Source organism: Melopsittacus undulatus, chromosome 10, assembly GCF_012275295.1.
Source record: "Melopsittacus undulatus isolate bMelUnd1 chromosome 10, bMelUnd1.mat.Z, whole genome shotgun sequence".
Classification (NCBI taxonomy): Eukaryota; Metazoa; Chordata; class Aves; order Psittaciformes; family Psittaculidae; genus Melopsittacus; species Melopsittacus undulatus.
Window position 1 is genome coordinate 28,426,817 of NC_047536.1, and position 20,102 is coordinate 28,446,918.

At 40.5% G+C, this 20,102-nt stretch overlaps 1 protein-coding gene across 1 annotated transcript in view; it reads right to left on the reverse strand.

Annotated features, from left to right (window-relative positions):
* Positions 1–20,102, reverse strand: part of PTPN1 (protein tyrosine phosphatase non-receptor type 1) — a 43,328-nt gene continuing 23,226 nt past the window's right edge. Inside the window, exons 2-9 of the mRNA XM_034066968.1 lie at positions 14,919–15,009; positions 12,994–13,094; positions 10,965–11,063; positions 8,105–8,242; positions 5,734–5,943; positions 4,869–5,030; positions 4,043–4,278; positions 1–3,331 (exon numbers count right to left, since the gene is read on the reverse strand). Coding sequence (XP_033922859.1) covers positions 3,124–3,331; positions 4,043–4,278; positions 4,869–5,030; positions 5,734–5,943; positions 8,105–8,242; positions 10,965–11,063; positions 12,994–13,094; positions 14,919–15,009 — 1,245 coding nt within the window. The 3' untranslated portion in view covers positions 1–3,123. The remainder of the gene's footprint in view (positions 3,332–4,042; positions 4,279–4,868; positions 5,031–5,733; positions 5,944–8,104; positions 8,243–10,964; positions 11,064–12,993; positions 13,095–14,918; positions 15,010–20,102) is intronic.

Consider the following 20,102-nt stretch of genomic DNA (forward strand, 5'->3'; position numbering starts at 1 on the left):
TTTTTTGGGGTTTTCTTTTTTTTTTTTTTTTTACAAAAGTTTATTCTATGGCAATCTGTAAAAAAGAAAGACCTGATGAGTAAATATTTGCTTAAGGCATATAGCAGAGCAGCTCACTAACTTTCTAACAAGTTTAACATGGATGTTTGTCCATTTTCCAAGAACAGGTTAACCAATACACCCACTTTGAAACGCTACTGTATATACACACCCAAACTACTACATACATATACAGGACATCGAAACAAAAATGCATACAGTTCAGTATGATAAACCTTACACACAGCTCTCCAGGCTGGGGGGACATTCCACGGCCTATCCCAGGACTGGGAATGTTTGCAACAGAGGGAGAAATGGCAAAAGCCAGGAAGAGGGATAATCAGAACTCTTTTCTTATCAGCTGCAGAAGCTTTCTCTTGTGAGAGTAATTTCCAAGTGAATGGTTCTGCACCCAAAGGAAGGATGCTCTGGTTTCCTGTCAGGCCTAACATTTCGTATTCCCTCCTGGGAACAGGACAGTTCTTTCAGTGCTAGTTCTTCTTTTTCAAATGGGCCACTGCTGGAGGAGCTGCATCTCTGCAGGCCACAGCAGGCTGCCCGAGCTCTGGCACAAGAGGTTTCCCTCTCCTCCTCTTCCAGTGACAGCACAGCCAGTGAGCCCCTGAACTTGCTGTGCTATTGCCTGCCCCCAGTGCCCTGGGTGAGGTGTGGGTAGGGCTTACTAAACTCTCTGGAATGTCTGTACTATACTTACTCAGCTGAAATGAACCATGCCGAACAACCGGGTTACACTGAGTACGCAGGAATTCAATAGGAAGTCATGCCAAGGATTGGGCGAGTACATGTTATCCGATAAACACCAAACCAGTCTAGCGCTGAACGAAGGGACTTTCAGCAACACCCTTGGAACCACAACCACTTAAGGATCAGGTCATGCAAATATAATTTTTGGGCACATCAGGAAGCAGAAATATAAGTTCTTTCACCTTTCAAGCACGTGGTATTTAATCAGGACACTAGAAGACTTTACATGCATTTTAATACAAATGGGGTACAAATGTTGCCTTAGAACAATATTCTACCAGATGGAGAGAATAGTGGGGACAAAGCAATCACATAATGTATCTTAAATACACAGATGAGCCATTATATATTACCATTTTTCTATACTCATTTTTCATGTTTCCAATAATATAACTAAATATTGACTGATTACAACATTCCTCCTTTCAAGTACTGGTCTGACCAACAGTCTCACAGGTAAAGTATTGACTCCCAGTACTACCTGAGGATTTATTATTGTACTTTTGAAAAGCCCTTGATGCAAGCTTAACAAAACACAAAATAGAAATAACTCCCACCCCCAACCCCCCCATTCACCAACTTATTCACTGAAGGAAGAGCTACACCCAGACAGCTTTGCACAAATAAATATGGAGTGGAGAGACTTACGTAAGGTACTCCATAGCGATGCTCGCACTGAGAATGGTGGTTAAGTGCTATCACTCTAGAAAGACTTTAAAAATAAGAAGAACTGATTAGTAACACTGTTGTAAATCAGCTGTCATGGTTTCAATCACTACAGCCGCTGGTAGTGAGTTTACTCCTCTCCTCTGCGCCATGACGTGAGCAAAGATGCCTTTGCTGTTATTCTATTGATAATTTGGTAATACACGAGGAACAGCACTGACTAAGAGTTAGTGCAATGCTGACTTCCAGTCACAGTTCTACCAATGCACCCAAATCCTTATTTACAAGCACTCTACATGATTCGAGTCCCGGGTGCGGCACAGGGGCAGCATCCCCATCCCCTGCTGCAGAGGTGCAGGGCTACCCCTCGTACCACCTGCCCCATGGTGTTGAAGAGCGACTCTTCAACCAAACTAAAGCCAGTACATTAAATCTTTGCTTTGAACAAAGCAGCACACGAACGCTTGCATCATGAACCAACTGATACATCCATAGACCAAGATGGCTTTTGTTGAGCTTTTTATGTCTTAAGGAAGCTGCCACAGCATTAATTACTCTGGATTTACACAATGCTTTCCTGCTCATCACCTACGGTGGCTCCAAGCACGTCCCTGGCCCTCGCAGGAAGCTATTCCTTATGGAGCAGAGTGAAACTGCATTTTACATTCCAAATGATGAGGTTTAAGCACTGGTCCGTCTGAATGCCAGCTGCACAATGCTGGTGGACACGTTTTGGTTGAATTTCCCTTCCTGTTTCTCTCCCTCCCCTCAACCTCTCCTAACCTAGAATGTAAAAGTAAAACCAGCTTTACAGAGGATGGTGCAATGTAAATAGGCGCATGTGCAAGTAGAGTGCAACAAAAGTCAATGAGGGAATACAGTTATTAAAGGAAAAGAAGGAAAAAAAAAGAGCTTGACATGTTGGGATACCCTGAGCAAATGCGGAAGCCTGTTTCTATAAACACATGTAAAACAATAAGCTCTTTAAGAAGAGTTATGCCAGGATTAAATATATCAATACCACAGGCACTGCCCACAACTCAGTCTGCAATGATGAAGCAAGTTAAAAAGAAACCCTAAACCAAAAACCCCAACCACAACATCCATCCCCCAGAGCCCTCCCCTTCCAAAAAGGTACATTCTTCAGGTATGTGGGGTTCTTTTTCTGTTTTTGGGAACTCGTCAATATAAGTCATGTATTTGGTTACAACACTTGGAGAGTACAAGCAAGTTTCACTTGTGCCTAGTTTTTCTGAAACAAAAGAAAAAGAACAAGAACTGGCTTTTTAAAAAAGGCTAAAAACAACAATGTGTTGTAGTTCTACTACTGAGTCTAAAAAAAGAAAGAAATTGAGGAAAAAAAAAAAAGAAAGAAAAGGAAAACAGACTATTTGGCATTTTCTCTGCTTACTCCTGAATATTTTAAGGCCCTGAGATTAGAATATTATGTTCTTGGGACCACAGGGCTAGATAAAACCCTAGTGCATCAATTCTCTCTTTAAGCCCTAACCAAAGTTCCGGCCTTTCAAGCTAAGATCTACCTCCACTGAGACGAGGCTCAGGTGCCTCCATTCGCTTTTCTTCAGAGGAGCTGATTACAAACCCATGGAATCGGTGGTGTTTTCTGCAGGGTCGCTCTTGCTGGCACGTCCATCAATGAAAACACACCCTGTAACAGAGGTAAGCTCCCGCCGTCAGGAAGGTGAACATGCATATATTCACTAGAAATGGCTTCCAGGTTGTCATCATGTTCTCATCATCCTCTTCTGAGCTCTCCGACTTCTTCGACTCTTCTTTGTGGGGTGAGAGACGCAGGTTTTCACCAACAGTTCTCCTCCGAATTTCAGTGTCTTGACTAGTGCTTAAGGACAAAGACAGAAACATTCAGTACTGGAGGGAAACAACCACTCCGCGCTGGACTCTCCATTCATCTGGTTGCTCTAAATACAACCCGTTACCATGCAGGATGCCAGCAACACCAGGGCAAGTGGACATCATCCACTCCCACAGCACTCCGGTAAACCAGGAGTGACACCTAGCGGTTGCGCAGGCAGAAGCCCCGGGTTCGCTGCTGTCAGGTACACAGCAAGTCCTGACAGTCAGGTTGCAGTGACAGGCAGAAAGTCCTCTGTTCACGAGCTCACTCTGCTCCTTTCATCAAAAGTAGCTTTGCCTGCAATTCCTTTCACGTTTCTGAGTGTGGCTAAAGCCAGTCAGCCTAGTTTTCAGCTACATGACTAATACTGCCTCTGAGTAGTAAAAGAGCTCCTCTGTAAATTAACATATACTGCACGTAAATCAAGACTGAACCACCTCATTATGCTGTCACTTCTCCTTTTACTAGCAGGATCCTGTAAGAGGCCCTGGCTTATGCGTGGAGGTAAATGAACAAGAGCATAAGAGCTTTACTAAAAAGAGCGTGGGTTGGAACTATTACACTAACTTGATCAAGGTCTGTTCAAACCCTTCTGTATGAAAAGCTATGAGCAAACATCCTACAGCCTCTCAACTCTGTAAGCCAACTGGACACTCCTCCTGGGACAGTTAAAAGTGGGGAAACTAAATGCATTACCTGTCTGTGATCAGTGGCACAGATGAATGAGCCCTGCCATCTGGAACCGTCTCTTCCACAGTGCTGACCAAACACCTTATCTCTTCCTCTGCTACTTGATGTTTAGGAAGGAATTCTGTGTGTTCATGCATCCTTCCATTGTGCATTTCTGATGTTCGCTTTGGTGGTCTGGGAGGTGGTGGGGTATGTTCAGGAGGTGGGTCCAGGTCTTCATTGGAGAGCTCTTTCCACTGTTCCTTCAGTGAAGAAAAAGCCCTGTTAAGTTTTTCTCCATTGCTTTTAGGTAAGATACCGTAACTTTTAACATGGCAGGGTCTTTATACTCTACCCGTTCATTTGCATTCTAAAAAAAGGAAATTACAGAGATACAAGAACTCCAAACCTCAGCTACATCCAGCAGACAACAGCTATAAATGCAAAAATTATCACCTACTTCTGTAACATTCAAATAGTACAAAACAGAATCTGTGCTCCTGGAGTTCTGCTTGCAATATAACAAGCTTAGAGGATTTAAACATGATACTGCACCTTCTGGCATATTAGAGAGTTTTTATGATCTCAAGTGAAACACAAGGCCAATGAAGCCAGTCTACACACCAATTATGGTGCTGTAAAGCACACAGGGCTACCTCTTATATCATGGGTACTTTTGTGAAGGTTCTTACATACCACACTGTAGATCGTGACAGACTGTAAAGCACTGTGTTTAAGAACCCCATAAAAACTACTGAAGCTAAAGCAAGCATGAAATGCAAAGGTTTCTCTATTCTGCTTATCCCACATATCCACTCGAGTTAAAACAGGCTGTGCAGTCAATAGGACTCACTTGCACTGAAGCATCTCCCATAATGAATTTTGCCCCTTCAATAACAGCTAGGTAGGAGAAGCGGAGCTGGTCTGCTGTCTGTATGAGCCCCATGCGGTACTTCCTCATCTCCAGGAGGACCTGTTTAATGTCCACAGAAGAAGGATCTTTCCGCTTGTCCATCTGAAGATAAAAATTTGAAACAAGCTTTATGCTCTGATGAGATGCTCAATGACTCATTCTGCAGGAGGACCTTCACATTACCCTTCATATTATCGAGTTAATAAACTCATGCAAACCCGGTAGCAGCAGCTGTGTATTGGGTCTCTAAAAAGACAGCCACTTGGCCTCAAAATGTGGTATATTTGCCCCTTTTGGCCTTTTTTGTTTTGAAAATATAATTAGGGAAAAAAACACCCCACCCAGGACATTTTAACCTAGGCCTGACTTCGTTCTGTGACTGCTCTCACACAGGGACAGAATAAAGCCAAGGGAACTGCACTTTTATCCTGAAGTCAGGACAATTTCCTCCTGCCTAAGGCAAAGTTGACTCTGTAAAAGGAAACACATTAGATTTATTTCACATTGTTCCAGGACAGTCCACACTGTTACTTAGCAGACATCAGTGATTTTTTTAAACCATGAGGGGAAAGCCTATCTTTGTGAATCACACTAAAACTAGAGACTCTTTTTCTCACAGACTTAATATGGCCAGTCAGGAACAAAATCTGCCCTTGGAATACACTTCCAAACCAGAATATGAACATGAGAATGGGAAATAGCATGCAAAATACTTCACAGAACATACCACAGCTCTTTGTAAACCCACAACAACCCGTAACAACTCCACAGACATAGCACATAATCTGGAATAAGTGGTTCTTACCAGTAGAAGACATGTATCAACCAAACAGAAAGTTCCGGATCTCCCGATTCCAGCACTGCAGTGCACCACAACGGGTCCATGCTCCGGGTTAAGCGAGCCAGACTCACGCACTTTGAACAGGAAGTTGAGGAATGAAGCAGGTGACTCCGGGACGCCAAAGTCAGGCCACGTGGTATAATGAAAGTGCAGAATCTCTCTGGTTTCCTGTGTCTGTAAAAACAGTATTTAGGAAGTCTTTTAGCTTGGATACATGAGTCACCAGTATTGAAAGCACAGGTACCTATAACAAGTTCTAAGCAGCAAACACAATTCCTCATGGATTTCCCTAGGAAACAGTCACTTATATATTTAGATCAGGGGACTGGAGCACCTCCCATATGAAGACAGGCTGAGAAAATTGGGGCTCTTCAGCCTGGAGAAGAGAAGGTTGCGTGGAGACCTCATAGCAGCCTTCCAGTATCTGAAGGGGGCCTACAGGGATGCTGGGCAGGGACTATTCATTAGGGACTGTAGTGATCGGACAAGGGGTAACGGGTTGAAACTTAAACAGCAGAGGTTTAGACTTGATATAAGGAAGAAATTCTTTACTGTAAGGGTGCTGAGGCACTGGAATGAGTTGCCCAGGGAGGTTCTGAATGCTCCATCCCTGGCAGTGTTCAAGTCGAGGTTGGACAGAGCCTTGGCTGGCATGGTTTAGTGTGAGGTGTCCCTGCCCATGGCAGGGGGGTTGGAACTAGATGATCTTAGGGTCCTTTCCAACCCTAACTATTCTATGACTCTATGCTTCTATATTCAGCTTCAAACATTTTTACCTTCAAATCAGTTTAAAATTTTGTTCCTTTGGAAAAATTTTAGCTACTTCCTTTGAAAGTAACTCTGACTTCCATGGAATGGAAGCATGTGCCCACTCAGCTTTGTGCGCTACTCAGACTTCATGGCTGTCACTACATCTTTAGAACAGCTGGCTTAAATTCAACTGACAAAGTTCCACCAGTCAAGGAGCTTTTATAGCTGCACAGCTCAGGAACTAATAACAAAGAATTATCTCTGTGAAGCTCTCCATTCTAAGCAAAGGAAATTGGATCAGTAAATTTACTAATTTCTAACACAGTTCAGTTTATTCAGTAGAGTTCAGTATCACCACAAGACAGCTGGCATTGCCTCTTCCAGTTTCTAATGACAGAACATCATTTGATGATTTCTCAAAATGAAGTACCTCGAGTTATAAAAGCCCTTTACACTTTCTGCAGACAAAGCCCTCACATTATCACAGCTGTTTCTTTACAGGTTTGTTCCCAACTTGAATACTTTTTCTAAGACTGCTAACCCACTGGTGCTCACCTCCTCCTGCAGTACTGAGCTACAGCCCTCAAACATGTCTATGGCAGACACTGTACTTAACACACCAGGCATAATTTGATCAAATTTGTATCTGCTGTCACACTTCCTGGCAAAATGAAGCATGTGAGATGCTAACGGATGAGTAAAGGAATAACTGTGTCTTCCAGCAGTGAGCAGCACACAACAGAATGCAGGCTAGCATATCCCAACCTAGCCCAGCATCGAGGACCTAAGACGTTATCTTCAGTGACCTGCATTCGGTGGCAGTTAATGGTGCTTCCTTAGCCAGTCTCCCCAAGGAGCTTTAGATTAGCTCTCACTGCTCTAACACAGGGCAGTGTTGAAGAGAAGAGGAAGGGTGGGAAACGGCATGTATGCTTTCATTTTGGTGTTGCACAAAAGAAGAAAAATGTGAAAGAGGAGGAAAAAAAAGACAAAAGAAGGAGCAAAAAGATGATAATGAAAGAATATGAAGAAAAGAAGAAAAAGAGGAAAAAAGAAAAGAAAGAATATTTCTCTTAAAGCCAGTGGTATTGTATTGAGCTCCATACAGCTTATTGCAGGACTAGGACTAGAACAGCTCTTGCTTTCTGAAGACCATCAATGCAAAGCCTGAAGATTTAAGCCAAAAAAACCCTAAAAATAAACCTTAGAAGCAGACACATGCAAACATGTACATTAATAGGAAAAGCAATTATTTCAGCTATAACACAATAGCACTAGAACATCTGCTAAGTGATTTTATAAAGGGTTCTCTGAAAGGTAGTGACAAACTGACCTTCACACTCGGGGTATGGCTGAGACATGGAAATGACTGTAGTTTCCCCAAATATGTTTCATAAATATTCAGGAGTTTCATTTCCACAACACACAAACCAGAGGCTGAAGAACAGCCTCATGCAGAATCAGCAATGCCAGACCAAAATCTGCTATAATTTACGACCATCTTTTTCAAGGCCTTGTTGATGAGGAGGCGAATCTCACCTCAGAGGGACTGAAGAACCTGACTGGTGCTAGTTTCTGTACTTACTGTAAGGTTTTCCAATTCTAGCTGTCGTACTGTGTAATAGGATTTTATATCTTCAGATATCAATGTTAGTTTCAAGTTTGTATCTTCAAAAAACATTTCTTTCTCCTCCTTCTGTGGCCAGTACTGTGCACACTTGACCTAAAAACAAATAGAGACATTTATATACCATTTATGTGTGTGTAAAAGGCAAGGAATAAACATCCTTAAATATAACATTTTCTTATGAGATAATTTCATCTGCTTTTATGATACGGAGGAACAGTTCTAGTGTGAAGAACAGTCTTCCTTTGTACTGCAGAACCACATCTCCACTGAACCTGTTGTATGAGTCAAACTATTTGACCCTGACTGAATCAAGGATGGAGGACAGGTCTGTTTAGGTAGAGCTCTCTTTCTTCTACACATAAGCTCAAAGAGTGTGACTTATGGAATCTAATCAAAATCACCAACGCCATTATCTGTTTTAGCTTGTGTCAGAACAAACAAAGCCACAAATCTAATAACTGTCTAGGTATAAAAGCTCTCTCAACACTCTGCCAACATCTGAGTTTCAGTCTACTCTGCATTTTATTTATTACCCTCATGTCAAACATTTTAATTTCAAAAGAAGAGATAGATGCTAACAAGAGCAGAACACACTGTGAAAACCATTATGTATTCCACGAAGAAGCTACATATAGAGAATGACACCACTGCTAATTTGCAAGTGTAACATCAGATGAGATTTTGGGTTACTCCATTCACTTACCACAGAAATAAAAATAGCAGTGAGATCATTTGGATTTTGCATGGCACAGTTTCGAAGTAAAGAGCCGAACAAAAACCCTGCATTCAGCAAACGTTCCCATTACGTACTTCTGACTGAATTTCAATTTTCTCAGTAAACTATCACAGAGAGCTGACTTTTGCAAAGCCTGCTACGTGCTAGGAGCTGAAATGAGTCAACCAAATAGCAAAGTAGCACATTTTGCAGTGAAAAATTGAAACTAAGAACTAAAGAAACTCATCAGCAACATGAATAGGAAGCCTGCAGCCAAGTTTCTGACAGTTAAATCTAAGGATATCGTGACTGGGTGAAGCGGCCAGCTTCTTCTCCCACTAAGCACCTCTGAAATGGGATTATGACCACCACCTAACCATTGCTAACCATGCAATGGAATGGATTGCTGGACATGGCTAATGTCTGCTTTATTAAAGGGCAAATAATATGGGTTTAAAGTTGACATGGAAGAACAATGAAAAAAACCCAAAATTCTCAAGACTAAGATGATTTCTGACAGTATTGGAATAAGTAAGAAAACTCTTCAGTAATTTATTCATGGACTAACACCAGTTCTGTTCCAACTATTTCTAGTTCTTACTCAAAATCCATTCTCCAGTTTCTCAGGGTATAGAATGCATTACAATTCTCTGCACTTTTTCTCTTATTGATGTTAAAGAGACAGCCACTGGCTTTGTGTCTCATTTCTCCACCAAATGTGTCTGCAAACAATATTTTGTTGTGCTCCACTGTGTAGGTCCCCCAGTGCTGCTTGCTGAGAAGTGTAAGCAGCCTGCCCTGAGGGATCTCAGTAATTCATTTTGTTCAGAACCATTGGCAGTGCAGAGAATGAGAGGGAATGGTTGGAAAGGAAGAAACTATTGAAAATATGGTTACTGCAACTCTTTTGAAGATTAAATTTCACTTGCACTACAAAAAAAAAGCAAAACTCTAAAAATTCAAGGCTGCCATTTATTAGAACACTACTCACTGCACAAGAATTTTCCTGATTATTGGGAATTCTTTCCCAATTACGCTGAAGCATGTACCACCCAGTTATCACTGGTGAATGCCCAACGAACCCGCCAGCCCTCCTCCAAAGTGTCCTTATGCTGACTACACTGTAACATTCTACTTTAAATTGTGTATTTCTATCAGTCTTTAAAATTGCTTTTGTCTGAAGTCAGCACAGCTGCCAAGTCCACTGTAAGGATGGCAGATGTGGAATTAGCATAGAGGCAGAACTGTGACCCAAGGATGAAAACCATGCCTAGTGGTTCCTGTCATCACCATGAGAAAGGGCGAGGCATTTCCTCTCAAGACAGCATCTACTCCATGTGTCAGAGGAAGCAAAACCTTTGTTCTATCTGAAGGTAAATGACCTCAAAATTAACCTCAACTGTTTGTTCATCTATTGTTTCCCTTCACCTTCTGCCTGTCTTGTCCAATATAAGCTTCCTAAAAGGTCTGGACAGACCTTTAGACCACCACACTTGTCACAGTGAGTAAAGCATAGGCTTAACAGCTGGTTCCACATCACCCAGGACATCACTGCTCAAAGCAGATACCAGGTGAAGTGCTTCCAATCCTACCTCCATTCTCCTAAGCCCTCTTACGAATTTTGTAAAACAATGACACTGGTAGAGATACAATGTGCCTTAGTGGTGCCTTTACTAATCAGAGCTCTTACTGCATGAAGGAAGCCTGGAGTCAAAGTGTCTCTCTAACTACTTCAAAACCATTTCATAAAGCTTGTGAATGAACACTTGCTGCAAATGGCCTTTGACAGGTACAATCTGTGTACACTGAAAAGAACTACATTCAGATACTTATGGTAGCAACAGAGAACAAATTCAGGAGAAATTAGGACCTACAATTACAAACCAAGTCATTTTCTGACTGCACTAAGATTGGTTCAGTGGATATTCAATTCTAGGGATAATTTCTTAGATAAAATGACTTATGGTCATTTCCTTCCTACCCCACCCCATTCTTTGGGTTGGTTTTTATTGTTGCTTTGATTGCTTGGGTTTTGTTCGGGGTTTATTTCATAAAGAAAAACCATGCACTGAACACATAGCTAGAATTAAAAGTACTTACAGATCCCTTTTCCATCACTCTGTTCAACATGACAACACCACGGCTTTTCTGTTCCCAAACCATCTCCCAAAAGTGACCACAAGTATTTGGCAAAGGTCCCTGCAGAGACAGAATCCCCAGAAATAAGCATTATTTTCTGTTAATGTCAGTGCAACGCTCCCCACTAGAAGTTACTGCACTAGGCAATAAATTCCGACAAGTAACAAGCAACTTCTCATTTCAAACTGTAAAAAAATGCGGTGATACAGCTTTAAGTTCCATTTTCCCATTATGAGTTTACCCATGAAAGCACAGTTAATCTTTCCCCCCCATATAAAACAGGAAGAGAGAAGTAGTCTCACTTGTGAGAACAGAACTGGGAGTGAAAAATGCTGAGAATCTTCTCAGAAAAGGTGCACAAAGCAATGGGATAATAGAACCTCACTGAGTAAGAGCAGAATTAACACCTATGTTAGACTATTCTTCTATTCATCATTGTTATTCGTAATACTTGAAAAGTACTTGACTGAATGGACATTCAAAAGACTGAAACAATGCCAGATCAGTAACAAATTACATGGTTTTCCAAAATCTTCATTGATCTGCTCTGGGACTGAAGCAATGCCAACTCCTTTTAAAGACTACTATCTACTCACAAAGTCGATGTAACTGTGTGTTTGTGCTATGTTCCTTTGGTATTTCCTACTCCAAAATCATTGTTCTGAAGTTTGGGCAACACAAGCCAGCACAGTATTATTGTGCTTCTCATATGTGCTATCCATCACTTTGCTTCAGCAGAACTGCAGGCCAGGGTCTTCAGGAAGAATGACTGGATTTAAATAAAGCCACTCAAATCCATTAAATTCTAGATCAGAACAAAAAACTAGTAACAGCTTAGCTCCACATTTGACTATTCTACATACCAGTTTGACCCTATGATCAACCTCCCTTTTCCTGAGTAAGTGAAGTATGAGCTGTGTGCACAGAATCATTTTCATAGTGAACACTTCTCCCTTAGAAGATTTATCTTTATTCTCTAGAAATAGGAAGGAAGAGCTGCTGCTTCAAAATATTAATGCCAGCCCATGTTTATCTAAAGCATGGAAGGAGAGGTAAAAAACAAGGCAAGATTAAAGACCAGGACAGTCTCCAGCAAACTGATCATTTAGGACAAACAAGAGTTTTGGCACAGATGCTGGCTCTCAGAAGAAGATGACAGGCTACCCGTGTATTTTTAAATCTGTTATATAAATAGGTGTGGAATTCACAGATTCAGTGAAAACCAGCCGCTTCCACCCCCCCAAATTCCCATCACTGAAGTCAGTATTAATAGCTTTCCTCTCTCACATTAAAGGTACAAGCATCAGCACTGCCCAACTTAAGCCTTTTGGAAGTTGTGGTATCAGTAGGTATGTTATTTGTAAATGCTAAAGAACCATCACTTTCAGAAGGATGTTTAACAAGAAACATGTGATAGAGCATTCTGCTTATTTGGAACAGAAGATTCCCTAATATATTTAACTTCAGCCCCACTCAAATACCTGTTATAGTTAAAAGTCTTATTCAAAACCTGTAGGAGATATCTTTACTTTCATAAATACAGTTCTGTAAACGTGAAGCCCTCCCTTGAGGTTTACCTCTGTTCAGGGAATTTACCAGGCCACTTAAGACCAATGGTATGAAACCACTGTTCTGGTGTTCCATGTAGAAGCATGATTCATTTCAATCACATCTAAATGCTGCTTGTCATAAGCCAACAAGCAGATTTGTAGAAGTATGTTAGTTTGTAGCATTGATGGGTCTAAAGTCAAATATAGAAAGTGGCTAAAACACTCCACAAAAAGTCAGTCTTGAGCTGACAGGAAGCAAGAAGGAATCTGTAGCACTTCTATAAATCTGTTCTATGTGCATGCTTACATATGCACACAGATGTCAATAAGCACTTAAGTAGCCTTACAATAGAGAACACAAACACAATGAGGCTAAAGAAAACCCACGAAAACCAACTCCAATCACCATAAGATTTTTATTGTCCACTGCCAGCAATTACCTGGGTAAGGATGTAGCTCCTTTGGGCCTCTTCCATTTTTATCAAACTAGCATTGATATAGTCATTGTCACCTTGGTTTAGCTTAATTCGACTGTGATCAACTGCAGCATAATTAGAAAACACTGGTTAAAATCTATGCAACACAGCACAATGCATGCACAACCTCATCAGACGTTAAGATCAAAAAAGCCTAAAGAGTTTAATGACAAATAGCACAGAAGTGTTTGCTGGTGCTTGTAACTCTGGAAATACAAGTCCCCCAAGAACAGTACTACAACAGGGCAGTAACAGACAGATGTGGCACTTCATCTTCCAAGAATACATTGCAAGAATGGAAGTCTTTGAAGTAATCTCAATGGTAATTTGCAAACCAGATCACACTGGTCTATTTGTACAGTTAGTTATCAAGTCATTCTTTATAAATAAATCTCATTACACAACTGCTTATCTTTTGCAGCTTAAACATTCAAACCCACCTTGTTCAAGGTTTTTAAAGGTCTGCCTAAACATATATTGAACAAACAGAACACAGACTTCTTACTCTTCTTACACTCAGCTACTGTTCCCCCAACCCAACCACACCTTCATGCAGAATGAACACAACAAGAATTCCAGAAATGTAATTTCATTGCTCTCTTGTTAGTCTCAGCTTGCTCCACTTGGAATTAAAATAAACCAAAACACCAACACACACACACAAGTCCCCACATTTTGCAAGAAAGCCAAGCAGACTGGAAGCAGTATTATCTAAAGGTAAAGAGCAACTATTTGTTACTCACAACCCCAAATACTAGAACTGCTTCGTAAAGCAAACCATTACTATTCCCAGTCAACTGCTCCAAGACTTCAGGAACTTTTAACTACTAAGAGGAAGTTTTCTGATATACAATAATACTCTTGTCTTTGAACAGCAGACATCTGTCAAGCGGTAGAGCCTATAGAAACTCCACATTTAAATCAGGTGGCAGTGCTGCACCCTTGAAGGGGGAAAGAAGAGCCAGAACAGGCACTGTCACACAGCACAAAGGCGGCAGTTTACTGAACCAGCTGTGAACTTCCTTTAGCATCTAACACATTAAGTATTATCTGCTGACCATTAAACTACTGTCCTGCACTTCATTGCACTTTGCATGTTTTGGTTGTTGCAGCCTCTCTTGCACCCCAGAAGTTCAGACTTCCTATGCCTGGCATGCTCTGTGTTACTGCCTTTGTACATGGGATCATAAAAAAGAGGACATGCTGCAACACCGAACTGTGCCTTGTACAGAGGAAACATGCTCAAGGATGTACTTGGCACCAGAATATATAACAAAAATTATTTCAGAAACATGAGTCTCACTAGTAGTGCCACCTTTGCTAATGGCCCCTCTGTTCTAATTAGCCTAGACTTCTTCCTAAAAGTCATGTATTTTATGCAAGACTGTTTCCCCTCTCCCAACGGAAGCAGTTATGCTTCTATTGACTAGAAGATGCTCTATAAGAATCTATAGATACTTATACATATTCTAACATAGAGACTCTTCTATATATTCTAATATATATTCTTACAGAATCTGTAAGAATCTGTAGATTCTTAGACTGACTAGAAAGATGCTCTAGTAAGTACACTGACACAGAAAGGATACTTGCCATCTTACTAATGCTACTTCAGTCACCATTCTTCCCTAGCACAAGAATTCAAACGTAAAGAAAGCTCCTTTCTTCAGATTTGTGCCCACTAATACAGAACCTACTGCATGGTGCTCTAGTAAAATCCTATGAATATAGGGGCATCCTGTGACATCTATCTCAAATACAATAACAAAAAGAATTGTCTTGGATGCATATCCCCCTAACACAAATTTTGTCCTTACAAAGAACATTTAGCTGTTACAAGAAGTCATTAGAGGCCAACCATCAAACAATGGAAAAGAAAGTGTACTTACAGGGGCTGACATCTCTGTACCTATTTCTATTTTTGTTTCTGGGATGTTTGGCCACTTTACATGGAAAGTCACTGGCTTCATGCCTGATGTCCTGAAACAAACAAACAAGGAAAAAAAAAGCCTTAGATATTAATCCATCTAAAATCATTATACCATTAGTTATTTTAAGACAAAAACCCATTTGACTGTATTTCATGTACAGGAGTTCTGGACAGAAAACACTCTGGGCTTCAAATTAAGAACTGAATTTAAATTTATCAGAATACAAACCTAACATTATTTGTGTGTTAAAATGTTATTAGTTTGCATAATAAAGTAACAGAACATTTACCAGAGATTATGCTTTTACATTCCTCATGAAGCAATTGCTCCCAATAACACTGAAATTACCCATTGTACTTGTCACTCAGAAGCAGTTAGAAAACATTGTGATAGAAAAAAACCCCACTCCTTGTCTACCTTCCTTGGCTTCAAACACACACATGGTGTGGTGACTTGTCCAAGATCACCTACATCTTTACCTTATCAACAAGATGTCATAAAGCTGCAAATGGTGAAAGTTATTTGTATCCAATTCACATGCTCCACTAAAGCAGATATATATATCTATAGAGAGAGAGTTTCAATTGGTGCACTGATGGCTGAACTGTTACATGCACTTTTTTTTTTTCAAGCTGAGACAATTTTGGAAGTTTTAATGAGAATTCTGCTGTCCTTGGACATTAATCCCAATCTGTAGAAACAGAACTGCACATTGTAAGTAAATACTGTGTAAGTATGCCAAAAATTATAGAGCTAGAAAATTCATGGTGAAGCTCTTTGATCTAACTGGAATTAATGAAAACCAATGGAATGGATTTATTATAGAACTGGTATTTCAGTGGCATAATAAGTTTAAGAAATTCTAAGACAGAATTGTGTATGAAACAAATATGTGAACCTAGCCCAGAGGTCACTACAAAAAAAATCACCATTAAAAAGAAATTATGGAGTTAAATTCATGCCCTTTCAGTGGATAACATTAATTTTGTTAAATACCGTCAACCAAATGAAGCAGAACTCAAAACTCCGTTTCCTGTCCAGATACAGCTGTATTTGTGGATGGTATTGATCCACACCCAGTATGACCAGAGAACAGGTTTCTGCACACATAAAGTCAGTGCATTTGGAGGGCTGCTTGCATAGAAAGGCTGTGGTCTCCTCTATGAGCAGTTTTGAATTAGCTAAGGCTCTGGTTCAAAGTGTGGTAACTTTTCAACATCAGAGCAGGAGGATTTTGTACCAGCTCAGAAACCCCTAACATAGAGGCCAAACTGAACTGGTTTTCTCTTCCTCTCAGTTTTGCACAAATAATCACGTACATTGCTGACGATTTCTTTGTAAGTGTGCTATATACTGCAGCTTATTATTTGCTCATCTTTCTCTACCCTATTATTCAGCTCTGTATCAGTTTACACTGAAAGCTACATGTCAAGGGAAGAATTCTATTTTACATATACCTGCTCCAAATTAGTACAGTATTCTGAAATGGCTCCTCTCTGAAATAAGCCCTGACATCAGCTGCTATCTTTTTATAACTTAACACATGGCTGCCAGTATTTCTGCTTATGAAGAATGCAGTCTGGAGAATATGATCTTGACTGCCACAGTCTAATATCTCAAACACGAGGCAGCTAAAATGGGTGTTTTCATAAATTCCATCTCTGACACTAGGTTGGTGACATTGTATTTTGCAGGGGTTTATTTTTCTTCTGTACTGACTGTACAGGATTAACAAGAGACAAAAACAGGGAACCAGGAAAAATGGCTTTCTAGATCTCTAACCACATTTCCCACAGAGCCTACATGTTATTTCTTTTAAGTGTTAAAAAAGAGAAAAATAACAAAACCCCAGCACTTAAGATTCATATTATAAGAACAGCAAAATGCAAATGAAACCAGAAGACCCTCAGGCATTTTTGCTGTAAATGCTGGGTTAAATTAGCAGCAGCACTAATCTACACTGTTTCCTTTCACGACATTAACACATTTGAAATGAACTGTTCCTTTTTTTAAGAAAGGAAGCGGATGAAATGCTTCATTACGGAAATGGAATGATACAAAGGCATTCTGATACAAAAGCTCTATACTTAAGCATATATGTGTATGCACACATACACTCTACTGCCAGTCTTGAAGAGTTCCATAGATTCAAATACCAACATCCCGTATTTAAGGATCTGAAACTGGTAATTTGCTGTTCCAGGAACAGAGAACTGGCTGTTACCTCATTGCCAAACACTGGATCTGTTTAAAGATGCTACAATGTCTAAAGGTACTGAAAGAATAAGGGAGTCATAGGAGATGCACAGAGAAGAGAAGAAGCCAAATTACCCATATACATCCCGAAACACAGACAATTTAAAAAGTGTAATACATTTCTGGAGCATGCTTTCAACTAACAAAAAAGAAATGGAGTGGGGATTGGGTGGTAATAAAGTGAAGGACCGAGATATGGCAACAGGCAACCTGCTGCCTCCTGAGAAAAACCCAGCAAGCACACAGCACATCACTGCTGAATGTAATGGACACCAATAAAATCCAAAATCCTGGAGGCTATGCATGCCTGGAGCTCAGCATCAAAGCCAAGCCTAAGAGGCATACTCTTCTCAGCAACATGGGATAAAAGTGGTTTGGGGTTTTGGTTGAGTTTTCTGGGGGGTTGGTTTTTTTTATTTGGCTACAGCAGTTGCTAGGACATCTAAAGTGACCCCCCAAAAAAAATCATTTCTAGGATCACTTCCAGAATATGTACCTGACTTCAGTGGAAATCAGATGGCCTTCAACAGAGAAAATTATTAGACAAAACCAAGGTACAACTGGCCATGTTACAGGCTTTTGGTACATTCCTCCAAAACTCCTTTGTTACTGGTTATTGCAGGAATCACGTAACGCTAGTGGTAGGGTGGTTTCAGAATATGTCAATAATAATACAATAGGATAATCTCCATGCTGGAGAAAGCAGAATCACTCACAAAAGGAATTATTATGCCATGAGGAGCTTGAATCCAGTGATGTCATGAGAACTGAAGGCAGCGGATGAACACAGGGATTGATAAAGTTACAAAACTCCTTCTTGAATCACACTCGCAGTCACACTGCAGAGATCCCGTCAGTTAAAAAGGAAGCTCGACATTTCATTTAAAAGGTCGTGCAATATAAAACTTTAAAGAGGAAGGGCTAGAACTGAAGTCAGTTTTCCAAAGTCAAATGCTTCTGGTTTTGAGCATGAGTCATCCCATGCCACTCATGTCCTGGTTTTAAGTCCCGTACGCTGTGCAAATACCCCCAAAAGCTTCAGGGATGGAAAGAGGAAGTCTACAGAAGCACTGCTCTTCAGATGGAAAGTTCTTGTAGCTGTTCATTTGCAGTACTGACTGGAATAAGTTCTTTCATGATTTACAGGAGAAGATTGCTCTCAGCTGCATGAATTGAGCTCCACTTGGCCTGACAGCATCAGGACACAAAACACAAGGGCAGATGAGACAAAAGGGATCAGTCCCATGAACACAGCCTTACCTTCCAGAGACCTACAGATGTTCACCAAGAAGAGGTGCTCATGGTGGGTCTCAGCCCCTTGTCCCAAAGCCTTCTGCATCAGAATACCTGACCCTTCCTCCTGCTATTAACACCCAACATTAGTGATTACTCTGTAGCCCACAGCACTTTATTTCCATTCCTCCCAGCCTTCAAATTCACCCTCAATTGAGGCTCCCAACCTGTAACTACTCTGGAGTCTGAAGTCTGACAAGTCCCCCTTTGGACAGCAAGGATTTTCTGCAAACTTGTCCTAACCACTGGCACTCTGTACCACACTACAGCTTCCATACATACACTCCTAACACAACAGCACATTTGACTACACTTTCGCCATCTTGTTCAGACACCAACAGGAGATTAAGAAAGAGCAGATATACCCCAAAATCTTGAAGTAAGTATTAGGTCAGAGGAAGAACAGTTGATGACATCATTCATTCAAGCACACCACAATGTTGTACAGATCTGCATGTTACTATTTCCAATAGAGGAAATAATGTCTAGTCTAAAGGCCTTCATATTCAACAGAAAGGCTCCTGAGGAACTTTGCTGCAGGCCTTAATTTGATCACACTCTTTTATTATACCATAAACTCTGGAGTAGCTCAGACTAGGAGATAATGATACACTGTCATTTTAACAGTTCTGTTCCTACGGGAAGCAGCAATTGCCGAGATCTTATCATAGGCTGCAGAAGTGCATAGTAATCCATCTACTGACGCAGTCTCACTATGGAAAGCAATTCACAGCAAGCATATAAAGACTTAAATAAAAAAATAATTTTAGCTTAAGAGCTTAAAAAAAAGAAGTTTTATCTTAAAGTGAGCACTTAAAACACGATGACACTGCTGTACAGGTGGAAGAGTAAAGAAAAAGTTACAATAAGGTCAAGTGAAAGCTGCTGTTTTCTGAGATACCATTACAGGCTGATTTCAGAATGGAAATGTCACTACAGTTATATGAGGTGGCAAAGACCTGTATAGAAGAACACAAGAAAATCAGTACAAAGGGTTCCACAATGAACAACTACAATACACAAATGGGAAAAGGTCTTCAGATTCAGTGTGTAAGGCAGCAAAAAAAACCAAGGCCAGCTTGAACGGAGCTTTGAGCAACCTGGTCTAGCACACCTGCGTATGGTAAAGGGTTGGAACTGGATAACCTTTAATGGTCCCTTCAATCCAAACCATTCTGTATGATTCTATGAAATTAAGCCACTGAGAAGCAGTGAACTGACTCAACAAAAGTACCTTGCTAAGACACAAAGTATACATACATCAAATCTTCATTCAAACCCCTTTGACAAGGAAGTCTGGATTTCTTATCCTGTATTTTTTTACACTTTACATCAGGATATTCAGACACGGACAAGAAATGAGGATGTAACTTCCAGGTAACAAGAAGGTCATCTAAAGATCAGGTAAATGAACAGGGAATTGCATCACATGACATTAATTTTAACAACAAGCTGCAGACTTTTAATACCCTTTGAAAACATTTTATCTAGTCTCTTAGTTTTGCTTTCACGTAAAATATGGTAGCATTGATTTTCTTATTCATTTCCCTCAAAAAAACCCCAATTGACTCGTATGCTGAGCTTCTTCCTGAC